The sequence below is a fragment of the Urocitellus parryii genome, chromosome 9 (assembly GCF_045843805.1).
Source record: "Urocitellus parryii isolate mUroPar1 chromosome 9, mUroPar1.hap1, whole genome shotgun sequence".
Lineage (NCBI taxonomy): Eukaryota > Metazoa > Chordata > Mammalia > Rodentia > Sciuridae > Urocitellus > Urocitellus parryii.
In genome coordinates, this window is record NC_135539.1 from 82,803,873 (window position 1) to 82,825,521 (window position 21,649).

Here is a 21,649-nt window from a genome sequence, read left to right on the forward strand (position 1 = left end):
AAGTTCAATGAATGCAGTGATTTAAAAAGTGACGGGTGAGAGTTTTAGGAGAGGATTGGGCAGAAGCTGACAGGGCGCTTTGCACAGCGCAAGAGATAACTCGGGCTCCAGGGCATGTGCTCTCCTCCCAGCTTCAAGGGCTTTCCTCCACTTCTGTGCAGGAAGAGCCCCAGTAAACGGCACTTCTTCAGACGACTTTGTTCTGAGTTCTCCCCATCAGAGAGGCTCGGCTTCCTTCTGCAATGGCCTCTTTTTCTTTTTGGTTCCAGGGATGGAACTCAAAGGTGCTCAACCACTGAGCCACATCCCTAGCTCTTTTAATATTTTCTTTTGAGAAAGGGTCTCGCTGAGTTGCTTAGGGCTTTGCTAAGTTGCTGAGGTTGGCTTTGAACTCAAGATCCTCCTGCCTCAGTCTCCTGAGCTGCTGGGATTATAGATGTGCACCTCTACACCTGGCTTGTGGTGGCCAGTTATTTGATAGAGACAAACTGAATCCCACGGGGACATGGAATGCAAATCCAGAAGTCAAGAAGGGCTTCCTCCTAGCTTCTCCTTCTCCTTGGTTTTCCTTGGCTTTCATTCTCCTGGTCCTCACCACAGGAAAAGCCCCCGTAGACGTCCTGCCCTTCCTGAAGTACATATCAGGTCTTGAGTGGCTCAGCCACTTCTCAGAGGGTAAGAAGAAGCCTGCCTGAGTTTCCATTTTCCCAATGAGAAGCCAGTGCAGGAGAAGCATCTTCTGGCCTCCCCACCCACCCCACTCACCATCCCTGATGGAAGCCGCAGCCCCTGGCAGGTGGAGGAACCATCCAGGAAACTCACTGAGGTCACAGCTTGATAAACACACCTGAAATCCCATTTCCTAGGTCAGAATGGGGTTTCCCCCTCTGGGTAAGCTGAAGACATAATTAAGAGTTTTGCTGCCAGCTCCAGATCACTTGAGATCTCTTGTGTCAAACCCCAGGTTAACACAGAACGCCTGTGCTGGAACAGCACCGTGTGGAGATGTTGATAAGAGGAGAATCTCTCTGAGCCCTCAGATGACCTCAGTGAGTGCCTTGAGGCCACGTGTGTAGTCGTTGTTGCCGTGACAGTGAGTGCATGTGGGCCATCCTGGGGCACAGATGGAAAAATTCAAGGCCGGAAGGAACAGGGCCTGGACCAGGAATCCAGAGATTCTAGTTTGAGCCCAGCCACTTATCATGCCTGGGTCTCAGGGAGCCTGTTAGCATGTCGAGCTGCAGGTTTCTCCTTTAGTGTGAAAACTCAGTTGTCTTGGGGTGTGGTGGCATGAGCCCATAATCCCAGCTACTCAGGAGGCCGTGGCAGGAGGATGGCAAGTTAGGAGCCATCCAGGTAATTTAGCAAGACCCTGTCTCGAAATTAAAAAAACAACCACAACAAATAATAATCAGACAAAAGAACTGGGGGTGTAGCTCAGTGGTGGAACATTCCTGGGCCCAATCACTACACTGTAAACAAAACAAAACGAAACCACAGTTGCCTATCACATAGGATTGTAATGGAACTAAATAAAATGTCTATGGGGTGGGGCAGCTAAGGCAGAAACTCTAAGGCCCTGTGGGAATGTAAGGTTTTGAGAAAGTAAACACGTTGGATGTCGGAGAGCATAGGGAAACCGCCGTTCTCGTTCTAACCAGGAGGCTCATTCATCTCCTTGGCCCTTCCTACATCCAGGGTTTCATTTTGTTTTTTATAGTAGCCTCTGGTACAAAAGAAAAGCAGAATGTTTCTTCTTGCCAAATTCCATACACACTCTCAGCAAACAAACTGCTTCTAATCAAGGGAGCAGTCGTGTTGAGCTGGCCAACCTGAAGACTGGCAGCCTAGACCGATTGGCAGCTCATCCACTTAATGTCACCGTTTCTGCCTGTGTGGGTTCAGTCACAGATGAACATTTGGAGGCAGAGCCTAAAATTCCGATTATGTGTGTCGTCTTGTGGTCTAAGCCAGTTTTCTGCTGGAGCAGGAGCTGAGGCTGGGTGATTTATAAGAAAAATTTATTTGGCTCACAGTTCTGGAGGCTGGGAAGTCCAAGGTCGACTAGTAAGGGACCTTCTTGCCACGTCATAACATGCAGATGGCATCCCATGGGTGGGAGAGGGCAGGGAACAGGTCCAAACTCCATTCTTTAATCAGGACCCCACTCCCCGGTGACAACACTAACCCATCTGAGCAGACAGAGCCCTCGGGGCCTCGGTACCTCCCTCCACAGTTGTGCTGGGGACCCAGTTCCCAGCAGGAGAATGTTCAAGCCATAGCACTGTCCTTCATCTCTGTTCTACAGCAGAGGGAGGGCAGCTCAGCCAGCACTGTTGGCATGCCAGGGTAACCCAGGAGTAGTGACCTGAGAACCAGAATACTCTCAGGCACAGGTCTGTGAACACGCAGCCTTTTAGCATAGGTTATTACCATATATTTAATTAATTAATGTATATGAATTCACACATACTTGTAATTTCCCCCAATATAACAAGCAAGGCCCTGGAGCAGGGGACGTTAGCCACAGTCCTTATCAGGCAAATCTGTGGCCCATGCTTTGCTATGAATAAAATTTTATTGGAACATAGCCACAGCCCTTCATTTGTGTATTAAACATGGCTGCTTCCGTGCTACAACCACAGCGTTGCGTGGTTGTGATGGGGAGCCTGTGCATCCTCCACAAAGCTGAAAATATTCACTTGGCAGAGTCTGCCACGCCCTGCCCCAGAGCTGTCTTGCCCTCTAGTCATCGGGAGGTGTGTGCCCTCCTTTGCCCCTGCCTGTGGAGAGTCTTCTGCGTGTCCACTCTACGCTGGGCCCCTGGTCCAGACCCTCGCTCCAGGATTGCTAGTGTGCCCCTGTGGCTTCCCTCCAGCCAGGGCCGGTGTGGGTCTTCAGCACAGCCCAGTCCTGTAGGGGCCCCTCCTGAGGTGGAGGAGAGTGAGTCATGGCCTCTCAGAGCCTAGAGTCTGCTCAGGAGACAGGGAAGGACCAGCCCTGGGGTGGTGTGAGGAGAGCTATAGAGCCAGTGAACCAGGGGCTTGGAGCTCACCAGGGGCTAAGGAGGCTTCCTACAGGATGCCTGAGCGGGTTTCTGAGGATTACCAGGCAGAGGAGGGGAGGCCCCCAGGGGAGGGGTAGCCGGACACTGGCCAATGCAGTTATTGGTAATCAGCAGCATGGAGAACGGGCGCCTGGTTTTATGTGGTCAGCACTGCGCAGGTGGCCTGTCTGGCCTGGTCCTCATGTGGCTGGGTTCCAGCAAGTGTGGAGCCAGCTAGAGCTCTGTGTGGCTAGAAGTTGTTTGTTCTGGGAAATACTTAGAACTTTTCCCTTGCCTTGGGGTCTGAGTTGCACCATTCAGAGGTCAAGGTCAGGTTAAAGGGAAACACAAAAGTTGGTGGACACTCTGGTTTTTAATTTCCCAACTCTTTGGCTTTGAGTCAATGTGAGTCAGCCAGAAGCTTGCGAGGTCAAAGGACACATTTAAGAAAAACTTAAAATTCCTTAGAACCCAGTGATGTCCGTCAATGGACAGACAGACCAAATGTGGCATAGCCAGACCAGAGATGTCACCCAGCCAGCCATCAGGGAGGGTAGGACTGACCCATGGTAGGACGGGATAACCTTGAAGACCTTCACCAAGAGAAGGGCCAGACTCCAGACTGGACGAGGCCTGGTGGTCTCCTGGGGCTGGGAGGAGGGGTCGGGAGTGGCTGCTGCTGGGCTTAGGTGGTTGCATGGCCCTGAGAAGGTACCAAATGTGCCACTGACATTTGAAAATGGTTCATTTTATCTTATGTCAGTTTTGCCCCAATTTTTAAAAATTTCCAAAAATTGCTTAGGAGAGAAAAGGAAATATAAATAGATTCTTGATAATTACGTAAATTAAATAAGAGTGATCTTTTATTTTTTAAAAAATGGACAGAATGATGCATTTGGGGTAAATTTGGGAGTTCATAACCCACTTCAATCTAATGTATGAAATATGATATGTCAAGAGGTTTGTAATGTTGTGAACAACCAATAAAAATAAAATGGACAGAATGAAACCCACAAGGGGAGGCTGCCCTCGGGTGCCCCCTGTCACACCCCAGCTGATGGCCCCTTCTGCTGTCTTCCCGACAGAGGCAGAGAAAACCCGGTGTCAGCAGGAGCGAGAGCACATTCTTGGAGCTGCGGGAGCAGCCGACGCACAGAGGCCCAGGCTCCCTGGGCTGTTTGTCCCTGAGTGTGACGAGCACGGGCACTACGCGCCCACACAGTGCCACGGCAGCACCGGCTACTGCTGGTGCGTGGACCGGGACGGCCGTGAGTTGGAGGGCACCAGGACCAGACCCGGGATGAGGCCGCCATGTAAGTGGACACAGGGTTGCCCAGCTAGCGACCAGAGGGAGTGCCTGTGAGGCTGCTGTCACCCGCCCTGGCCTCTCCCCACCCTCCTACCACTTCTCTTCCTCCTCTGAATGTCCAGTGGGGCCTGTGGCATGGGTGCTGAGGTGGTAGCAGAGAGGGTATGTGGGAGGCCTGGCCTTGGACTGTCTGGGCAAGGGGACAGCAGGGAAGGCAGGAACCACCCCTGGTGGTGGGGCTTGTTCCCTCCTTCACAGTTGTGCCTGAGGGCCTTGAGGTGCCCAGGCTACCCTTCAGGCCACCCTCAGCCCACAGGGCAGGCAGCCCCACAGGTGGTGCAAGCTGGCTCTGAACCCTCCTTACCCGAGGCCCAGCACGGCCATGGGGCCCTGGGCAGACACCTGCCCCAGACTCAGTCTTCGGTCTTAGCTTGAGGGATGAGCAAGGACATTTTCCAGCTCTAAGAGTCTGCCTCTGCCACAAATGTCGAAATTGGTCACTGTCACAAGTCACCAAAAGCCAAGATAACGAATTTTGGATCTCTACACTCAGTGTAGCTAGTGATCCTAGATCGATCCCCCACTAGATGTTTCTCCAAAGCTGCTAAGAAACAGCAAAGCGATGTTCACAACTCCACGATTTACTCATCCAACACGGAGTGGGTGGCAGTGTGGGGGATGCCAGGGAAAGTCACGGAACCCAAGGGCAGGGACCAGACAGGGACAGTGCCGGGAGGAGAGCCCACAGGGGTCCTGGTGTGCACGGTGGGCTGATGGGGAGGCCTCTCAAAGTAGCATCTCATAAACCATAGTTTTGAGCAGGCCCAGGAGTGAGCAGCATAGGGAGAGGGCGGCCTCTGTGGCCAGGCTGAGCCCCTGGGTGCTGGTCATGGGGTACCCTGTCCCATGCCATAGGAAGGGGCTTCTGATGGGCAGTAAAGGACTCAGCAGCACCCAGGGGAAGGCGACTCCTTTCAGCAGGGATTCCTGGCTGCTGTGCCTCACCACTGCAGCCAGTGTTCAGTGAGAGAGGAATAGCCCAGTCCTTCCTGTCAGAAGGAGGCTAGCCACTTCCCCCTGCACCTGGAATGCCCGACTCACGTGCTGCCTCATCGTCACCAACGCCCTCGCGCTGACTGCAGGCCTCCTGCTCTGGAGCTTGCAGAGGGAAAATGGGCCCTGTGTGACTGTGAAGCTTGTGGTGCCAGAAAGGTGAAGTGACCTGGCATGTGGGTGCATGGGTGGGTGTGTGCGTGTGTCTGTGTAGGTGTGCTCGTGTGTGTGTGTGCATAGTCTGTAGGTGTGCTCGTGTGTGTGTGCATAGTCTGTAGGTGTGCTCATGTGTGTGTGCATGTGTCTGTAGGTGTGCTTGTGTGTGTGCATGTGTTTGTAGGTGTACGCATTTGTGTGTGCCTGTGTCTGTAGGTGTGTACAGGTGTGTGTGTGTGCATAGTCTGTAGGTGTGCTCATGTGTGTGTGTATGTGTCTGTAGGTGTGCTTGTGTGTGTGCATGTGTTTGTAGGTGTATGCATGTGTGTGTGTGTGCCTGTGTCTGTAGGTGTGTACGTGTGTGTGTGCATGTGTCTGTGTAGGTGTGTGCATGTGTGTGCATGTGAATTGTTTATGTGTGTGCACCTGGGAGCATGTGCGTGTGCACCTGTGCATCTCCCGTGTGTATAGCCCTTGCTCATTGACTCTCCTGTCCCCCAGGTCTGAGTACAGTGGCTCCTCCCGTTCCCCAGAGACCCTTGGTGCCTACAGCCGTCATCCCCCTGCCCCCTGGGACCCACTTGCTCTTTGCCCAGACTGGGAAGATCGAGCGCCTGCCCCTAGAGGGCAGCACCATGAGGAAGACGGAAGCCAAGGCGCTGCTTCATGTCCCGGTGAGTGCCAGCCACTGGGCCTGGTGGCAGCTCCTGCTCCCATGCCCCAGAGAAACGAGCAGGGCAGCCAGACCAGGATCCCTGGCTTGGCCCCTGGAGCCAGGCGCCCCCTCCACGGGGCCTGAGTGCTCACCTCACTGGGCCCCCCCAATTGCCCAGCTAGCTGAGAGGCTGACAGTGAGACAGAGCCAGACACAGCTGACCTTCCAGAGACATCTTGCCTGGGGCTTCCTGTGAATTAGTGAATGGTCTCTGTGCTGCTGCTGGGTTAGACCTTCGTGGTCCTCCTGAATCTGTGGTCACTCACCTCTCAGGGGCTTCTCAATCAAGGTCCTCACCTCTGCTCTGAGGCAGGAGGGAGCTCTGCTTAGAGGCTTTTCAGAGCTTCAAAGTGTATTTTGTAGGTTAGGGGTTTTGTCCGTTAGGCAGGAGCTGCCCTCCGTTTCCCTCTCCTGCCCCACTTCCTACCACTATCTGCACTCAGTGGCTCTGGCCCCCTGGCTAGTGCTCAGTCAGACCACACACACTCCCACCCCAGGGCCCTTGCACTGGCTGTTCCCTGCCTGGAGTTTCCTCACCCCCAGCCCTGGCACAGCTTGCTGCCACACTCTTCATGCAAACTTCTGCCCCAACATCCCCCCTCAGGCCTGTCCTGTCCCCGTGTCCAGATAGCCACCTAAACTGCCCTTTCTCTCTTTCATGCTACTTGACACTGGATAGTCAGTATCTGGTGTCTGTCTTCCCAACAGCATCTGCACCACAGGACAGGGCAGAAGCATCTGCTAGACAGATGCATGAGCGACCTTGTGAGCGACCCTGTGTTCTCCAGTTGCCCCACTGGAGACAGACCCTCCGGGGTCCGTCTCAGTTCCCTCCAGCACACACTCCTGGGGAGTGGGAATGGGTGGGACTCCTGTGAAGTCATTTCTGCCAGGACCCAGGGGAGAGGATGTGCTGAGTCGTGCAGCTGTCACCTCCGTCATCTGCAGTGCTTTCTCCATCTGCCCAACTGGGACTCTACCCACTACGCCCAACTCCTCCTCCTCCCCACACCCCGCCCGACCTAGCAGCCACTGTTTTACTTTTTGTCCCTAACTACTGGACTCTCTAGGTTCTTACATACGTAGAACCACACTGTACTTGTTTTTGTGTGTGTCTGACTCTTTTTGCTCGGCATACTGTCCTCAGAGTTTATCCACTTTGTAGTGTTTGCCAGAACGTCCAGGCTGAGTAATATCTCTCCCATGTACGTACCACATTTTGATTATCTGCTCTTCTGTCAATGGACGCTTGGGTTGCTGCCTCCTTCTGGCTGTTGTGAATCTTGCTGCTGTGAACACTGGTAAACAAAGACCTGTTTGAGCCTCTCCTTCCTGTCTTTGGCTCTATACCTACAAGTGGAACTGCTGGCTCCCGTGCTAACCCTGCGTTTGATGTTTTGAGGGACTGCCACAGGTGCTCCACAGTGGTTGTGCCACTTCATATTCCTACCAGCAGAGCACAGCATTTGAGCTTATCCACGTCCTTACCAATACTTGCTATTTCCTGCTTGTCTTTCCTGTGATAATTGCTATCCTGTTGAGTGCAAAGCGCCATGATGTTATGGTTTGGATTAAATGATTATTGGTGGTGAGCACATTATCAGGTGCTTACTGGACATTCGTATAACTGCTTTTGAGAAATGTCCATTCAAGTCCTTTGCCCATTTTTAAAATCAGATTTTTGTTATTGAGTTAGTTGTAGGAGTATATATATATATATATATATATATATATATATATATATATATATGCACATGTATATACACACATGATACATATATGTACAATGTGCACACATGCATACACATATTTTTTCTGGCAATTAACCCCTTATAAGATATATGTTTTGCTGATATTTTCTCCCATTCCAGGAGTTGCCCTTTCATGCTATTGATTGTATCCTACAGTGCACAGAATTTTACATTTTGATTTTGTCTAATTAACCTAGTTTTTCTTCTGTTGCTTGTGCTTTTGGTGTCATATTCAACAAATTTGCCTAGTCTAACATCACAAGGCTTTTCCTGTGTATTTTCTTCTAAGTATGTTATAGTTTTAGCTCTGAAGTTTAGGCCTTCGAGCTGTTTGGGGTTTATTTTTCTGTGTGGTATGAGGTAGGGGTCACTGTCCCTTTGCCCTGACCTCTAGAGGGGAAGTATGTGCTGATAACCTTGATTTTCCCAGTGAAAGTTCATCCTGCTCTTCAGAGCCTCCCTCCCAAGCCTTTGCCTGGCCTGTGTCCTGTGTCCACAACCGAGCACCCACCCCAGAGTTTCCTGTACCTGCACAATTCAGTGTTCCCAGGCTTCGGACAGAGCCTGACCTCATTATGGGCTGAGATCATTCAGGCTGCCAGCTCCTTCCCAGACCTCTCAAGAGCAATGCCTAGAGATGAAGTTCTTGCTCTTTGATCAAGTTTGTGTCCTTGTTTTGTTTTTAATTTTTTATTTGAAAATTATTATAGAAGCACAGGAAGATCAAAAGATTGTTTAAAGAGATCCTCTGCACCCTTCACCCAATTCTCCCAGTGGCTAAATTTTATGCAAATACCTAGCTTTTAAATACTTTAATTTGCAAAACATATGAATTAGGCTTTACCAAAACAACCTGTGGGGAAAGGGCTTGTTTTGAGGCTTTGAACAATTTAATTTACTGGGTGTCCTTACTGGGATGGAGTCTTGCTAAATATCACCATAATTCATCACACATGATGATGTTAAGGAAAAAAAATTATGTATTAATATTCAATAAAGAAGACTTTTTCAGGACCATCTCAATAGGTGTAGGGACCACTCAACTCTTGCCATGAGGAGGAGATTGGGCTCAACTCTGAACACAGCTTGGACATATGGGAATTTATAGCCAAGGAGCAGCATGGGGGTCAGAGAGGGGAAAATCACTAAGAGGAAACATCAGGGTGAGGGGGACTCTGGCTAAACTGACCTAGCAAGTTTCTTGCTGAAGATGTCCGGGGGATCAGACATCACCTGGTCAGTGGTGGAGATAGAAAGCTGATAGTTATCAGGGACCAGATTTCTTGCTCAGCCCCTTGGAGGCATCTTCTGACAGATTCACTTCTTCCAAGGAGAGGTGGCTTACTCCAGTGTCTAGCTCCTGGTGGCTCTTCAAACACAAGAGTGGCCCAGTAGATTTCTGTTAAACTCAAATCACATATGCAAAAACTACTCAGCTGTTTCCTCTGATCCTTTTACACTTTCTTTTTATAAGAATTGGTGTGGAAAGGGAGTCTCAGTGTGTTACAGGAAATGTTCCTTCTTTTCTAAGATGGGGGCCAGAGAAGGTGATGAGCATGGATACGGGTGAGAGGGACCCAGAGATGGGGCTGGAGCCATTGGTCACGGTGGCTTCTGCTGTCATGTCTCCCACAGGTGCACAGAGCTGTCTTATTTTCATAGACTACCTAATTAGTTGATAGCTACATATATAAGAAAATAAATATAATATATAATACAAACTTATATTATAAACTTAATCTATAACTTGGATCTAAGTATAGTGTAGGTTTATAGCTTCCACATTTATAATCTGCTGTAACAATTTAGAAGTTCAGTCCTATGACCGGGAATTCCCGTAGGAACTGCCCTGTCTGTCCTGCAAGCTTGGCCTAGTGGGTAAGTTCATTTGGAAGCGGGAGGAGATGTTATTGTGTGATTTCTTGTAGGAGTTTCTTGTTTTGGACCTGAATTTTGCCTGCAGAGTAGGTCAGGTTAGAAGACTTTCTTCCCACCTCTTTATCCAGCCATCCTCTGTTAACTCAGATGCTAGGGTGGATGTTCTCACCACTGGTCTTTACTTCCAGGCGAAAGTCATCATTGGACTGGCCTTTGACTGCGTGGACAAGATGATTTACTGGACGGACATCAGCGAACCTTCCATTGGGAGAGCCAGCCTGCACGGTGGGGAGCCAGCCACCATCATCCTACAAGGTGGGCAATCTGGGGAATCCATTGCTAGCCAGCCTCAGGGGAATAAAATCAAAACAGAACAGTGCCTATGCCTTTCTTTGAGAGCTCATGTGGTCAGTGTTCATGAACTAGAAAGGTCAAAATCACTGTCTGTTTGTAACCCAGTCCCCCTCTGGCTGCTGAGCCAGGTTCTCAGGGTGCACGTAGTATGTGCTCCAGGAGGTTTCCTAAAGGCAACAGTTGGGTAAATCATGAAGTCGGGAGAGTCGCCAGCCACTTCCAAGCCTGAGCATGGAGTCTATGCCCGAGACGGTGGTCAAGATAAAGGGCTGTCGCTTCAGCCTGCAACGCAGGTGGTGGGGGTTGCTGCTCTTTCTTCCTCACACCCCAGAGGCTTACTTGGGATTGCTTGGGTCAGAAAAGTGCAGCAAACCAGGCTGGACTCTTTAGACGGTCCTGTGTTTGCTGATCACTGGGTCAGAAAAGTGCAGCAAACCAAGCTGGACTCTTTAAATGGTCCTGTGTTTGCTGATCACTGGTAGTGAAGCGCGTACTGCCTTGGCATAGCCTACCTTGAACATTTCACCTCCATCCCTTGACTTAAGGATGCTGAAGTCAGCCAAGGGCTCTGTGCATGATTTTAATGCCTCCAGGTGAAAAGTCTAAACCATTTTGTTTAAGTATGTTTTATATATCTATAACAAAAATTCCAGGATCTGTAAAAATTCCTCTGTACCAAAACTGTCAAGAAGCTTGCTTTGCTTAAGTTATGCCTCCTCGTCGGTTGCCTTGAGAATATTCTTACTTGAAAGACACCGCCTCGGTGGTGTTATTGGTTGTGGAAAACACTCTTGCTTCCTCTGTAAATATTCAGAGACTCATTTCTGCAGGACAAAGGCCTCACGTTGTGTTTCTTTTCCCTGGGGACTGAGTGTGGCTTCTTCAACTTCTAGGTTCAAGTTTCTCTCACAGATGATGTTCTGAAGGGTCCTGTGTCTCTGGAGCTGCCCCTGGGGCCTTCTTTCCTTTCCTGAGGCCTTCCCCAGAGACCATGCAGCAGAAATTAAACTGAGTCTGAGTTGACTCTGCCTGGCTTTGCCCTTGGACCCTAAATCCTTTTCTGGAAGCTGATGGGCTATTAAATGATGTCTGCTAGTGTTTCTGCTCTGGCTTAATGAGTGGAGGTTTGGAAATGCCCTTTTGCCTCTCTGTTGAAAAGCTGTTCCTATTATCTACAATTCAAGTTCAAAACCAAGTGGACGAGGGGAGTAGGTCATCTTCTGCTATTTCCTGTTGCCTTTGGAGCTGATAATCATCCAAGAAAGCTTCAAGCACATTCCAGGCAAAAGCCTACTTAACTGCAGAAGCACAGAATTAAATGAAAAAGGGAAAGAAACATCCAGTGGACTCCTTGGTGTGGCAAGGCCGGTGGTTCCCTTGGGAGTCTGGGTGGCCCTGGGCATGATCCCTTTCCCCTCTGATTTTGTACAGTCTGAATCCAGGGCGTCTCTTTCTTTCCACACACTGAAGTCCTGACCAGATATCTTCAATAAGCATAATCTTCTATTTCCTTTTGACATAGCAGCAGGGGACATGTGACCTTGCCTGTGCAAAAGGGGATGGTCTCTCCAGGCCTTCCCTTTAGAAGAATCACCCATGAAGCAGCGTCTTCTGGGTCGGGGAGGGAGGCTTGGGGCTCTTGGTTTGAAATCAGGACCTGGCTGTGTACCTGACGTGGAGCTCCCTCAGGGGTTCCCCTGGTGCCTGCGAAGACACTGTTGCTGGGCAGCCCACATCTGACACCGGATGCCCTCATTGCTCCTGTGCACAGAATGGATTGTTCTGGTTTCCTCTGGAAGCAAGAGGGTCCTCTCTCTTTGGCCTCTAGGGGCATGGGGAAGATCCAGAGCTCTCCTTGGGTATAAATAGTCATAGAGACGGTGTGGGAATGTGTGTTCTGATTCCCAACTTCTGCTGGGGGCTCCTTTCCCAGGGCTTGATGTTTCCAGCATCTGTGGCCCACAACCGTGCTGGGCCCAGTGAGGCTGATCCAGAGGGGCTGAGGGGCCATCACTCATACACAGATGAGGCAACATGGTCCTGGATGGTTCTCATACCCCAGGGGAGCAGCCTCTTCCCCTTCCTGCCTACACTCCAGCCATGCTCAGGGACCCTCTGTCCTCCATTCAGGGGGAGAACCTAGAGTACCAATAAATCCCACAATGTCATTTTTTAACTTCAAAAAAATTTATATTCAGAAAACCATAGGGAACTTGACCTTTGGACCAAGTGCTGTGGGCTTGCCATAAAGACTCTGCCTTGCAGTGACAAAACGGCAGCTGGGGTCCAGGAAGACACTGGGTGTTACTCGTAGTCACTGGCAGCCCTTTCTGATACCCCTTGTGCTTGTATGAAAGTACCGTTTCCCTGAACTCCTTGATCCGCATAGTTAATGAGAAAGATCCATTGTCTGTCACCACCCTGAGACCGTCCCCTGCTTCCCTTTACCTGGGAGTTGAGCTCTAAGCTCACCGCCCAGGCGTCCTCTCTGTGTCTCTGGCCACTCTCCCAGCCTCGCGGTCTCCAGCCATAGAAAATGACACACAGTCCATGTCAAGCCTTGTCCAGTCTTCCTGAATGCCTGTGTGCTGCCTACTACCCAGAAACCCTTACCTGGGATCTTTGCTTGAGAAACTCCCATTGGTCCTTCAGGAGCCAGCGTTGAGAGGTGTCCTTGCCCCCAGGGATCCTTTCCTGGTCTCTGCAGGTTGGGTCCTGTGTCCCTTCTCCAGGGTCCCAGTAACTCAGTCTGAATTGTGATTGGCTGTGGTCTCCTTAATGGCCAGGGCCACAGCTTAGTAGTCAGTGATCGTCCTGTTTCTCAAGGCAGCACACAGGAATGGACGAGGAAGAAATGAGTTGCATTCTCACATTTGTCACGTTGAGTTGCTTATCTTATAAACAACAAGCATTTCACATTCCATTTGGTTACTCAAAAGTGCAAGGATTGGATGCACTGTGGAGCAGCACTGAGCAATCAGAGAAGTCTGATCTTGTAATCCCAGCAGCTCAGGAGGCTGAGGCAGGAGGATTGCAAGCCAGCCTCAGCATCTTAGTGAGGCTCTAAGCAACTTAGAGAGACCTTACCTCGAAATATTATGCAAATCACCTCGGGGTGTAGCTAGGTGATAAATTGCCCCTGATTTCAATTTCCAGTACCCCCTCCCCCTCAAAAATGATCTTAGGCTGGGGACAGAGCTCAGCGGTAGAGCATTTGCCTAGCATGGCCGAGGCCCTGGGTTTGATCGTCAGTGCTGCAAAAGAAAAAGTCTAATCTCACCTGCTTAGAAGAAAACAATCACAGAAGCTCCATCTTTGTTTCTAGATCTGGGAAGCCCGGAAGGTATTGCCGTTGACCATCTTGGCCGCAACATCTTCTGGACGGATTCCCAACTGGATAGAATAGAAGTTGCAAAGCTGGATGGCACACAGCGCCGGGTGCTTTTTGAGACTGATTTGGTGAATCCAAGAGGCATTGTGACGGATTCCGTGAGAGGGTATCTTTGTGTAAATATGTGTGTGCATCTACTCTGTCTGGTCCTTTGGATATTCCCAGATGTGAGGTTCTAACTCAGCCTTGCTCTCCTGACTTGAGTACAGGATACCTGTGGGCCTACAAAGGGTGACCTGCTTGCCTTAGTCTCTTGGGTCTGCTGTACCCTCCTGTGTGACAGAGCATGCTAGGTATCGTCGTGTGTTTATGCCAGTTACTGAGCATTGCTTTGTTAATAGCTCTTTTGAGATATTAACAAAGGGAACTGAATTTGTTAGTAACTGAGTAACTAAGTCTGAGGCAGGCGCACTAGGTCCAAGGGTCCTTGCCCAGGGAAAAGTTTCTTTGTCCCTCCAGATCCTGTGTGGGCATTCTGTTGTCCTATCTGGCTCTCTTGTCTTCAGGTTCCTAAAAAGCATTTTTTTTATTAACTTTTCCCTCAATGTCTTCAATATTTATCTTCCTCTTTCCTTTCCTTTTCCTCTGCCAGGAACCTTTATTGGACAGACTGGAACAGAGACCGCCCCAAAATTGAAACTTCCTACATGGATGGCACCAACCGGAGGATCCTTGTGCAGGATGACCTGGGCTTGCCCAACGGCCTGACCTTTGATGTGTTCTCGTCCCAGCTGTGCTGGGTGGATGCAGGTGATGGGAGCTTGACTCTGGGAGCATCCTTGATTTCAGGCAGGAGTTGGCCAACTGGCCCGCTTCCTGGTTTTGTATAACGGGAAGCTCTGAATGGCTTTTATATTGTAAAACATTGCATTTTAAATGGTTATATAAACACCTGGGTGCCACTCTCGATTTTGCCTCTTGGCCTACAGAACCTATCTGTCCTTTCAGAGGTTGGCTGTCCCCTGTTCTAAGAGGTACTGCATAGAGCCCATAGCTCCCTTGTGTCCCCACAGGCTTAGATGCAAACTTGAGCCCAGGAAGACACAAGAAAAGCAGCCCCCATGGGGTCCCTGCTGTGTGCCCTGCTTTGGCTGATGTGGGGTGTCCCTTAGGATAGGGATGTAGGCAGGATGCCAATTAGGGAGGAACATCCACTGTCCCTGTCTGTAAAAGTACGTTGCATTCCTTCTCCATTCCCTACACTGTCAGGTGTATAGGGGATGCAGAGACAGTGGGACTCAACCCATCTGGTTAGGATAGGGGGTGAGATAAACTCTGAGATGAGAAGGCAGCCTCCGATCGGCGTATGTGGCCTCAGTGCAGGCTGTGCACAGCTCCTGAGCAGCAGCAACCTCCCAGCATGCTGAACCCAGGGAGCAGGGACTTGATCAAGAGCTGGAGGAGGATGTCACCCCTCCTCAGAGGAGGAAAGCCTGGGGTGCCTGAGGCATGGTTCCTCTGCCCTGGCTCATGTCTCCCCAGCAGGACCAGGTGTGGGTGCCAGGACACAGGGGTGGTGACAAACCAAGGGGCAAGGTGAGAGGAAGGGACAGCCGTGTATTGAGAGCAAGCTGTGCGTGTTCCTGAGGACTTGGCCGTGCAGCATAGAGCGTCTCCCGCCCTCTCCCTCCTTGGTCTTGTCTTGTGACACAAAGGGCCCATTTCTTGCATGAACAATGACCGCCTTGTTTTTGCTGCACACAGGCACTCATCAGGCGGAATGCCTGAACCCGGGTCAGCCCAGCAGACGCAAGGTTCTCGAAGGGCTCCAGTATCCTTTCGCTGTGACGAGCTATGGGAAGAATCTGTATTACACAGACTGGAAGACGTATGTCCACTGTGGCTGTGGGGACTGGGCGGGCCTGCTGTCCCACCCTGTCTCTGGGAGACCAGGCCCTTCCCTCTGGCCTCTTGACTTGATCTTTGAGCCTTCAGAGATGTCCCCTCACTGTCACCCTTCTGGTCATGACAGAGGAGGGTGGAGGAGGGAGATCAGGACTCTGGGGAGAACGGGGGTGGGGGGGAGGGCATATATCATCTGGATGCCCCTAGCTGGGCACCTCAGATCTATAAACTTGGGTTTCTTGAGTATGTCTGTTCTTTCCCAGGAGCTGGCCCAAGATCACTTAGCTAGGGGACTCCAGGCCTGCCTCATTATAGTCCTCAAAGGCAATATCCCTGTCTCTTCTTGACTACCACTTTCTACAGTGGGAGGGTTAGCTCGAGGGGGTGACTGGCAAGGGCCTGTGTATAGCTACCAGGTCTCTCCTGACATTTAGAGTGGGAGGGAGGAGTGAGCTAATTTTTGCCTTTAAGAAGTCAAATAAATGCAGTCTTGACTCCCAGGGGAAGGGAGGGATGCCTAGGGCCCCCCGTGTCTATTTATGGCCTCCAATTTTTCCCTAAACCTCACAGAGGCTGCCCTGTGAAGGAAAGGTCAAGCCACCAGATACGTTTTCAACCTCTGCCCTTCTGTGCTTTGTAGGAATTCCGTGGTCGCTGTCGATCTTGCTATTTCCAGAGAGACGGATAGCTTCCAGCCCCACAAGCAGACCCGGCTGTATGGCATCACCACTGCCCTGTCACAGTGTCCCCAAGGTAATGCACCCATGCCGAAGCTCCTAGGGGCTGGGGGGAATCCTCATAGCCCACATCATGGCTGCCACATCTACTAGTAGCCTGATCCCGCAGTAGGAGAGCTGCAGTTCCACCCTCCAGGTTCTTCATCACTGAGTGGTGAGCCAGACACAAACAGAAGATGAGAAATGGACATGGCGGGCAAAGTCTTGAGTCTCAGGCTGGGCCTGGAGGTGCTTGGCCTTCAGGTTCCAAATGGGAACCTTAATGTTAGGATCTCTGCAGCTTTGAGTATTCACCCACTTGGCCTGACAGCAGCAGCAGTAGTTAATAATAACAAGAAGAATTGCAAACTCAGCGTAGTGTGTGCTGTGGGCGGGGCACTTCCTGTGCACAACTCAGCCTTCATTCAGTCCTCCTTGCAGCCCTGTGCAGTGGGCACTGTTGTTATGCTCATTTTAAAAGCAACCTGCTCCCTCACAGTGGCAGAGCCGCAGGGAGCTCCAGGTGCCTGGCTCCCCAGACTGTGCTGTGCTGCTTCTCAAAGGCCTTGCTCTGACCCATTTCCTCCTCCACTTCCCTCCTCTGCCCAGTCCAAGTGGAGACGGGTGTGCCAGCTAGACTGCAAGCACTTTGTACTTTACAATTCCAGCTCTATGTTGGAGTTGGGAATCCTCTGTGAGGCCTGATTAATACTTCAGTGATGAATCTGTATAGCTGCCAAATTAGGAATCTGTGCTCTTGCCCATGTGGGGTAATCATGAGGGAATAATAACTAGCTGAGCTTTAGCTGAGTGTGAGCCCAGTGTTCCCTGTTCCCTTGGATCCCTCATGAGCTTGGCCTCTGGGAAACCCAAAAGGGGTTCAGAGGGAGGCCTCTCTCTAAAAGGCTGTCAAGTCAGGTCAAAGAGGAGGCTGTAGACCTGATTTCTGCCTTTTCCAGGTCACAACTACTGCTCGGTGAACAATGGTGGCTGCACCCACCTCTGCTTGGCCACCCCGGGGAGCAGGACCTGTCGTTGCCCTGACAACACTCTGGGAGTTGACTGTATTGAGCGGAAATGAAGACCAGAGTGTCTTATCCCCATCCAAGTATTTCACAGCAACATTCTACTTGAAACTACTTGGTCCAGATTGAAAACTGCCCTCCAGCTGAATGACCACTGGGCCCAGGCTAGCCAAGCCTGAGCAACAACTTTCTCCTCATTCTTCACTAGAACATACACCCTGGACTTCTGCAGTGGGAAATCTCTGCACAAGGACAGGATCACCCACCCTGACCCCAATACTCAGATGAGCTCATAGAGCCCAGGTCAAAATTAAGTGCCATCCAGTGCCCTAGGTCCTTTCTCCAGGGTGAGCAGACTTTTCACAGGCCTGAGTGGTCCATTGTTCTGTGGCCTTACAAGCTCAGCCTTGATTCTGAGCCACCTATCATCCTGGCAGCTCCTTGTCACACCAGCCAGGGCCTGCCTAGGTGAGGTTGGTAGGGAGGAAGGGAAGGAGGGAGGAAGCTCTCACAGACTTCCTTTCTTTATTCGCATCTTTTTCACCCTTTCATCCTACCTGAGATGACAGCTGCAGTGTGTGTGCTCTGCCTTTTAAACACACCATCTTAAAAACATATAGGTATTTAGTAAATGATAATGAGTAGCACCTCCTGGATAAAACATTGGCATTTCAGCAGTAGCTTTTGGTAGTCAAAGGCTTAAGTTGAAAGGTATTCTGTGGTAGGAATTTTAATATGTAGAATCAGATGTTTGGGGATAAGGGATTATTTTCATGTGCCTTAAATTATACCAAAGATTACCAAATTATTTCTCTCTGCCCAAAGCACCTGCTTCTTAGTCTCTGATTACTAATGCTGTGCTAGTCTTCAGCCCCACTGATGGCACCGGTGTTCTGTCTCCTCACGGAGACCCGTATGAGGCACAGGCTGGGACTGGTTCCAGGTGACCCATCACAGCCCTTCATCTCTGTCCTCCATACCTGAGAACCAATATACTCTCAACCACAAACTCACTTCTTTATTTCTCCCTCTATCTGTGCCTCTTGCTGTGTATATTCTTACTTAAAGACACAATCCAGGAAGATCTAGTTGAGAGTTTATATTAACAGTTCAGACCCCTAATTTCTCATTGGTCTAATTCAAGGGACCATTGCTTCATTTCATGTTTGTTTCTTTAATTATTGGGGAAAAAAATCTCCTGACCATATGAGTAGTTAATATTCATCTTTTATCCAATTGTCTCCCAGATTCCTAAAACAATAGAAATTTTGGGTTGAGTGTTGAGCATAAAGAGTTTGTGTTGATAGAGCGAGGGGAGAGAGAGGACTTGGTGGAAAGCACCACAGAGAGACCAAGGGAGAGCAGGAAAGGAAAATCCGAGAGGAAATGTTGAGGGGATTCAAGAACAGCAGTAACTAACCCCTTTAAATAATGCCAAAGAGATGGATGGGGAGCAGGAAAGGCGAACCACAGAGGAAGGGGAAGGAAGAGGACTTAGGAACAGCAATAACAAAAATCCTTAAATAGTGCCAAAGAGAGAATGGAACATTTTGCCAAAGAATGCTTATCCTGAGGACATGGAAGATTTTGCATGAAATTCTCCCTGTGGAAGGATCCCCCTTTCTTACAGGCCCAGCACACTCAGCACCTCCTGCTTCTGTCCTCACCTGCTCTGCATTACCTGGGAGCCTGGGTTTCGAGGGGGGCTTTCTCTATACAATTGGGTTTGAGAGGCAACTATATCCCCAAGAATCACAAGATTTGGGGAACACATGGACCTTATATGTAGCACAACCTAATAAATTTCTTTTTATATTTATCATTCCATATTAAACCCTCTATATCAAATGTTCAACATGATGTTGTATGATTTTCATAACTTTTATTCATTTCAATAGTCATTCTCAAATGTTTCAAATGGTAAGTTCTTAAACTGTGGAAACCATTGAAGGTGCTTATTAACTCTTCCCCCAGATTATACAAGGGTTGAATGATTCCTTGAGTTTACAGCTGTACAAATATTAGTGCAGGAAATTAAAAAATTTTGCTAAAAAGAAAGTCTCCGTGTTTTCTGAATGAGAGTCATTCTATTGGCCGGTGGTGGTGGTGGGGCAGATTCATGATGGGAAAACAGATGAGTTAATAATCTGCAAACCCCGTGAGGCCTAGAGATTCTTCCTCAGTGTTAAAATGAGTTGTGCATTTCCCACAGTTCACAAAGACTTAGGACTTGGAATTGACTCAAAATGTAATCATATCATAGGCCCCAAACCACACTTTTGCACATTGTTTACATTCTTTCTAGAAAATATATCCTAGCTGCAGGGAATAGAATTTCCTGTCTCAGTTCTAAAAGTGAGTTTCCCCCACTCCTCACCCTCAGCAAGAGGAAGATGCTTTCTTGACAGTGGTCTGATCTGTTAGGTCGCCCACGGGCAGAGCCACCCTATGTCTCTGGGAGGGCTGAGAATGGCCTCTGAGCATGACAGAGGAAAGGGGGCTCAGGTGGCAGGACCGAGGTGCTCCAAGCACATTGGTTGCAGACAAGGGCCTCAGTACGTGAGGACCCACCTGGGAAACGTCACCATCAGTGGGACCCATGTGCAGTCTGCCCATGTGAGTTGCTTGAAAGGGACACTTGTCTTGGTGTGAAATTTTGCAGGGTTTTCTTCTGGCTGTAAAACTTAGTTACCTAAAGATAACATCAGGGAAGATGTGGAACACGAAGCTCCAGGAGTCTATCCTCCATCAGGTCCACAGCTGACCTGGCAGGCGCTCTGAAGCCACTCTTTGGTAACTCTGGGTCCAGCAGAACCCATGCAGCACCCAGGAGGTACTGGGAAGAGGCTGGTCAGTGTCAGTGAACTTCACTTCAGCTTTGGCTCAGTCACGTCTACCCTCCCCTGTCCCCAGGACACTCAGACCACATATCTATGGCTTTCTGGAGCCGGGGTGAGGGTGGGGTGGCACTAAGGACTGGTTCTCTGAAAATCAGGATCATATATTTCTGATTACTGCTTCTGAGCATTAGTTCTGGTTTGTAGAGAAAATCTTTGTGACACTGGATTCGGAGTGGTTTATTGAATATGTCGTCAAAAGCACAAGCAAGAATGGGCTCAATCCTCAGTACCACAGAGGGAGGGAGGGAGGGGAGAGAGAGAGAGAGAGAGAGAGAGAGAGAGAGAGAGAGAGACTAAACACATAAAGAACAAAAGAAAAAACAGATAAATTGGACTTCACCATTAAAAGTGTTTGTGCATTGAAGGAGACTATCAAGAGTGAAAAGAGACAGTCTGTTAAAAGGGAGAAAATATTTGCAAATACAATACCTGATAAAGAATTAGGATTCTGAAATATAAAGACCAACAACTCAACAACAAAAGAAAAAAATTAATGAATAATGGATTTGAATAAATGTTTTACAAAGACACACAATTGGCCAATAAGCATGTGGAAAGAAGCTCCTAGGGCTGAGGGTGTAGCTCAGGGTTGAAGTGCTTGTCTGGTGCTTGCCGTGTGTGAATGAAGCCTCGGGTTCAATGCCCAGCACTGCAAAAAAAGGAAAAAGGTTCCTCATCATAAGTCATTAGAGAAACGCAAATCAAAACCAAAATCTGGTACTACTTCATACTCATTAGGATAAAACAAAAATGTGCAAAGTGATGTGCAAAAATCGGAACTTCTTTGCATTGCTGGTGGGAAAACAATTTGGTGGTTCCCCAAAACCAGAATTACCCTGTGATCTGGTAATTCACTCCTAGGTACAGACCTGCAGAAATAAGAAAGGAGGACTAGAACAGATAGGTGTAAGCCAATATCCACTGCTGCATTCTCACCATAGTCAGAGGGTGGGAACAACACAGGTGACTATCAAGGGATGAACAGATAAACAACATGGTGTGTGCATGGTGTACACACAGATTCAGCCATAAGGAGGAGGGAGGCCCAACACCTGCTACAGTGTAGATGAACTCAGAGACGTTATGTCTCTTGAAGTAAGCCAGACACAAAGGAAGAAGCACTGTATGAGTCTACTTACATAAAGAATCTGCAATAGCCAGATTCATAGAGACTGAAAGTAGATTCGGAGGAATGGAGTTATTGCTCCATGGTTTCTGAGCTTTTGTTAGCTGCCATGAAAAGATTTTGAAAGTAGACAGTAATAACAGTTACATGACATTGTGAACATAATTTGTGCCACAGAGTTGCACACTTAAACATAGTTAAAGGACAAACTTAATGTCTTATGTGTATATATGTATATGTATATATATATATATATATATATATATATATATATATATATATATATATATTCTACTACAATTTTTTAAATTAATAAGGTAATACATCAAAAAACATTATCCATACACTTTAAGTGAAATTTATAGTATGTGAGTTGTATCTCAG

General features: G+C 49.0%; 1 protein-coding gene across 1 annotated transcript in view; it reads left to right on the forward strand.

Annotated features, from left to right (window-relative positions):
* The window catches only part of Nid1 (nidogen 1), a 71,408-nt gene extending 52,143 nt beyond the window's left edge, over window positions 1-19,265 (forward strand). Inside the window, exons 13-20 of the mRNA XM_026412497.2 lie at window positions 4,132-4,359; window positions 6,066-6,238; window positions 10,097-10,223; window positions 13,588-13,759; window positions 14,246-14,403; window positions 15,358-15,481; window positions 16,139-16,251; window positions 17,174-19,265. Of these exons, the coding sequence (XP_026268282.2) occupies window positions 4,132-4,359; window positions 6,066-6,238; window positions 10,097-10,223; window positions 13,588-13,759; window positions 14,246-14,403; window positions 15,358-15,481; window positions 16,139-16,251; window positions 17,174-17,295 (1,217 nt within the window). The 3' untranslated portion in view covers window positions 17,296-19,265. The remainder of the gene's footprint in view (window positions 1-4,131; window positions 4,360-6,065; window positions 6,239-10,096; window positions 10,224-13,587; window positions 13,760-14,245; window positions 14,404-15,357; window positions 15,482-16,138; window positions 16,252-17,173) is intronic.
* Window positions 19,266-21,649: the final 2,384 nt, after the last annotated feature.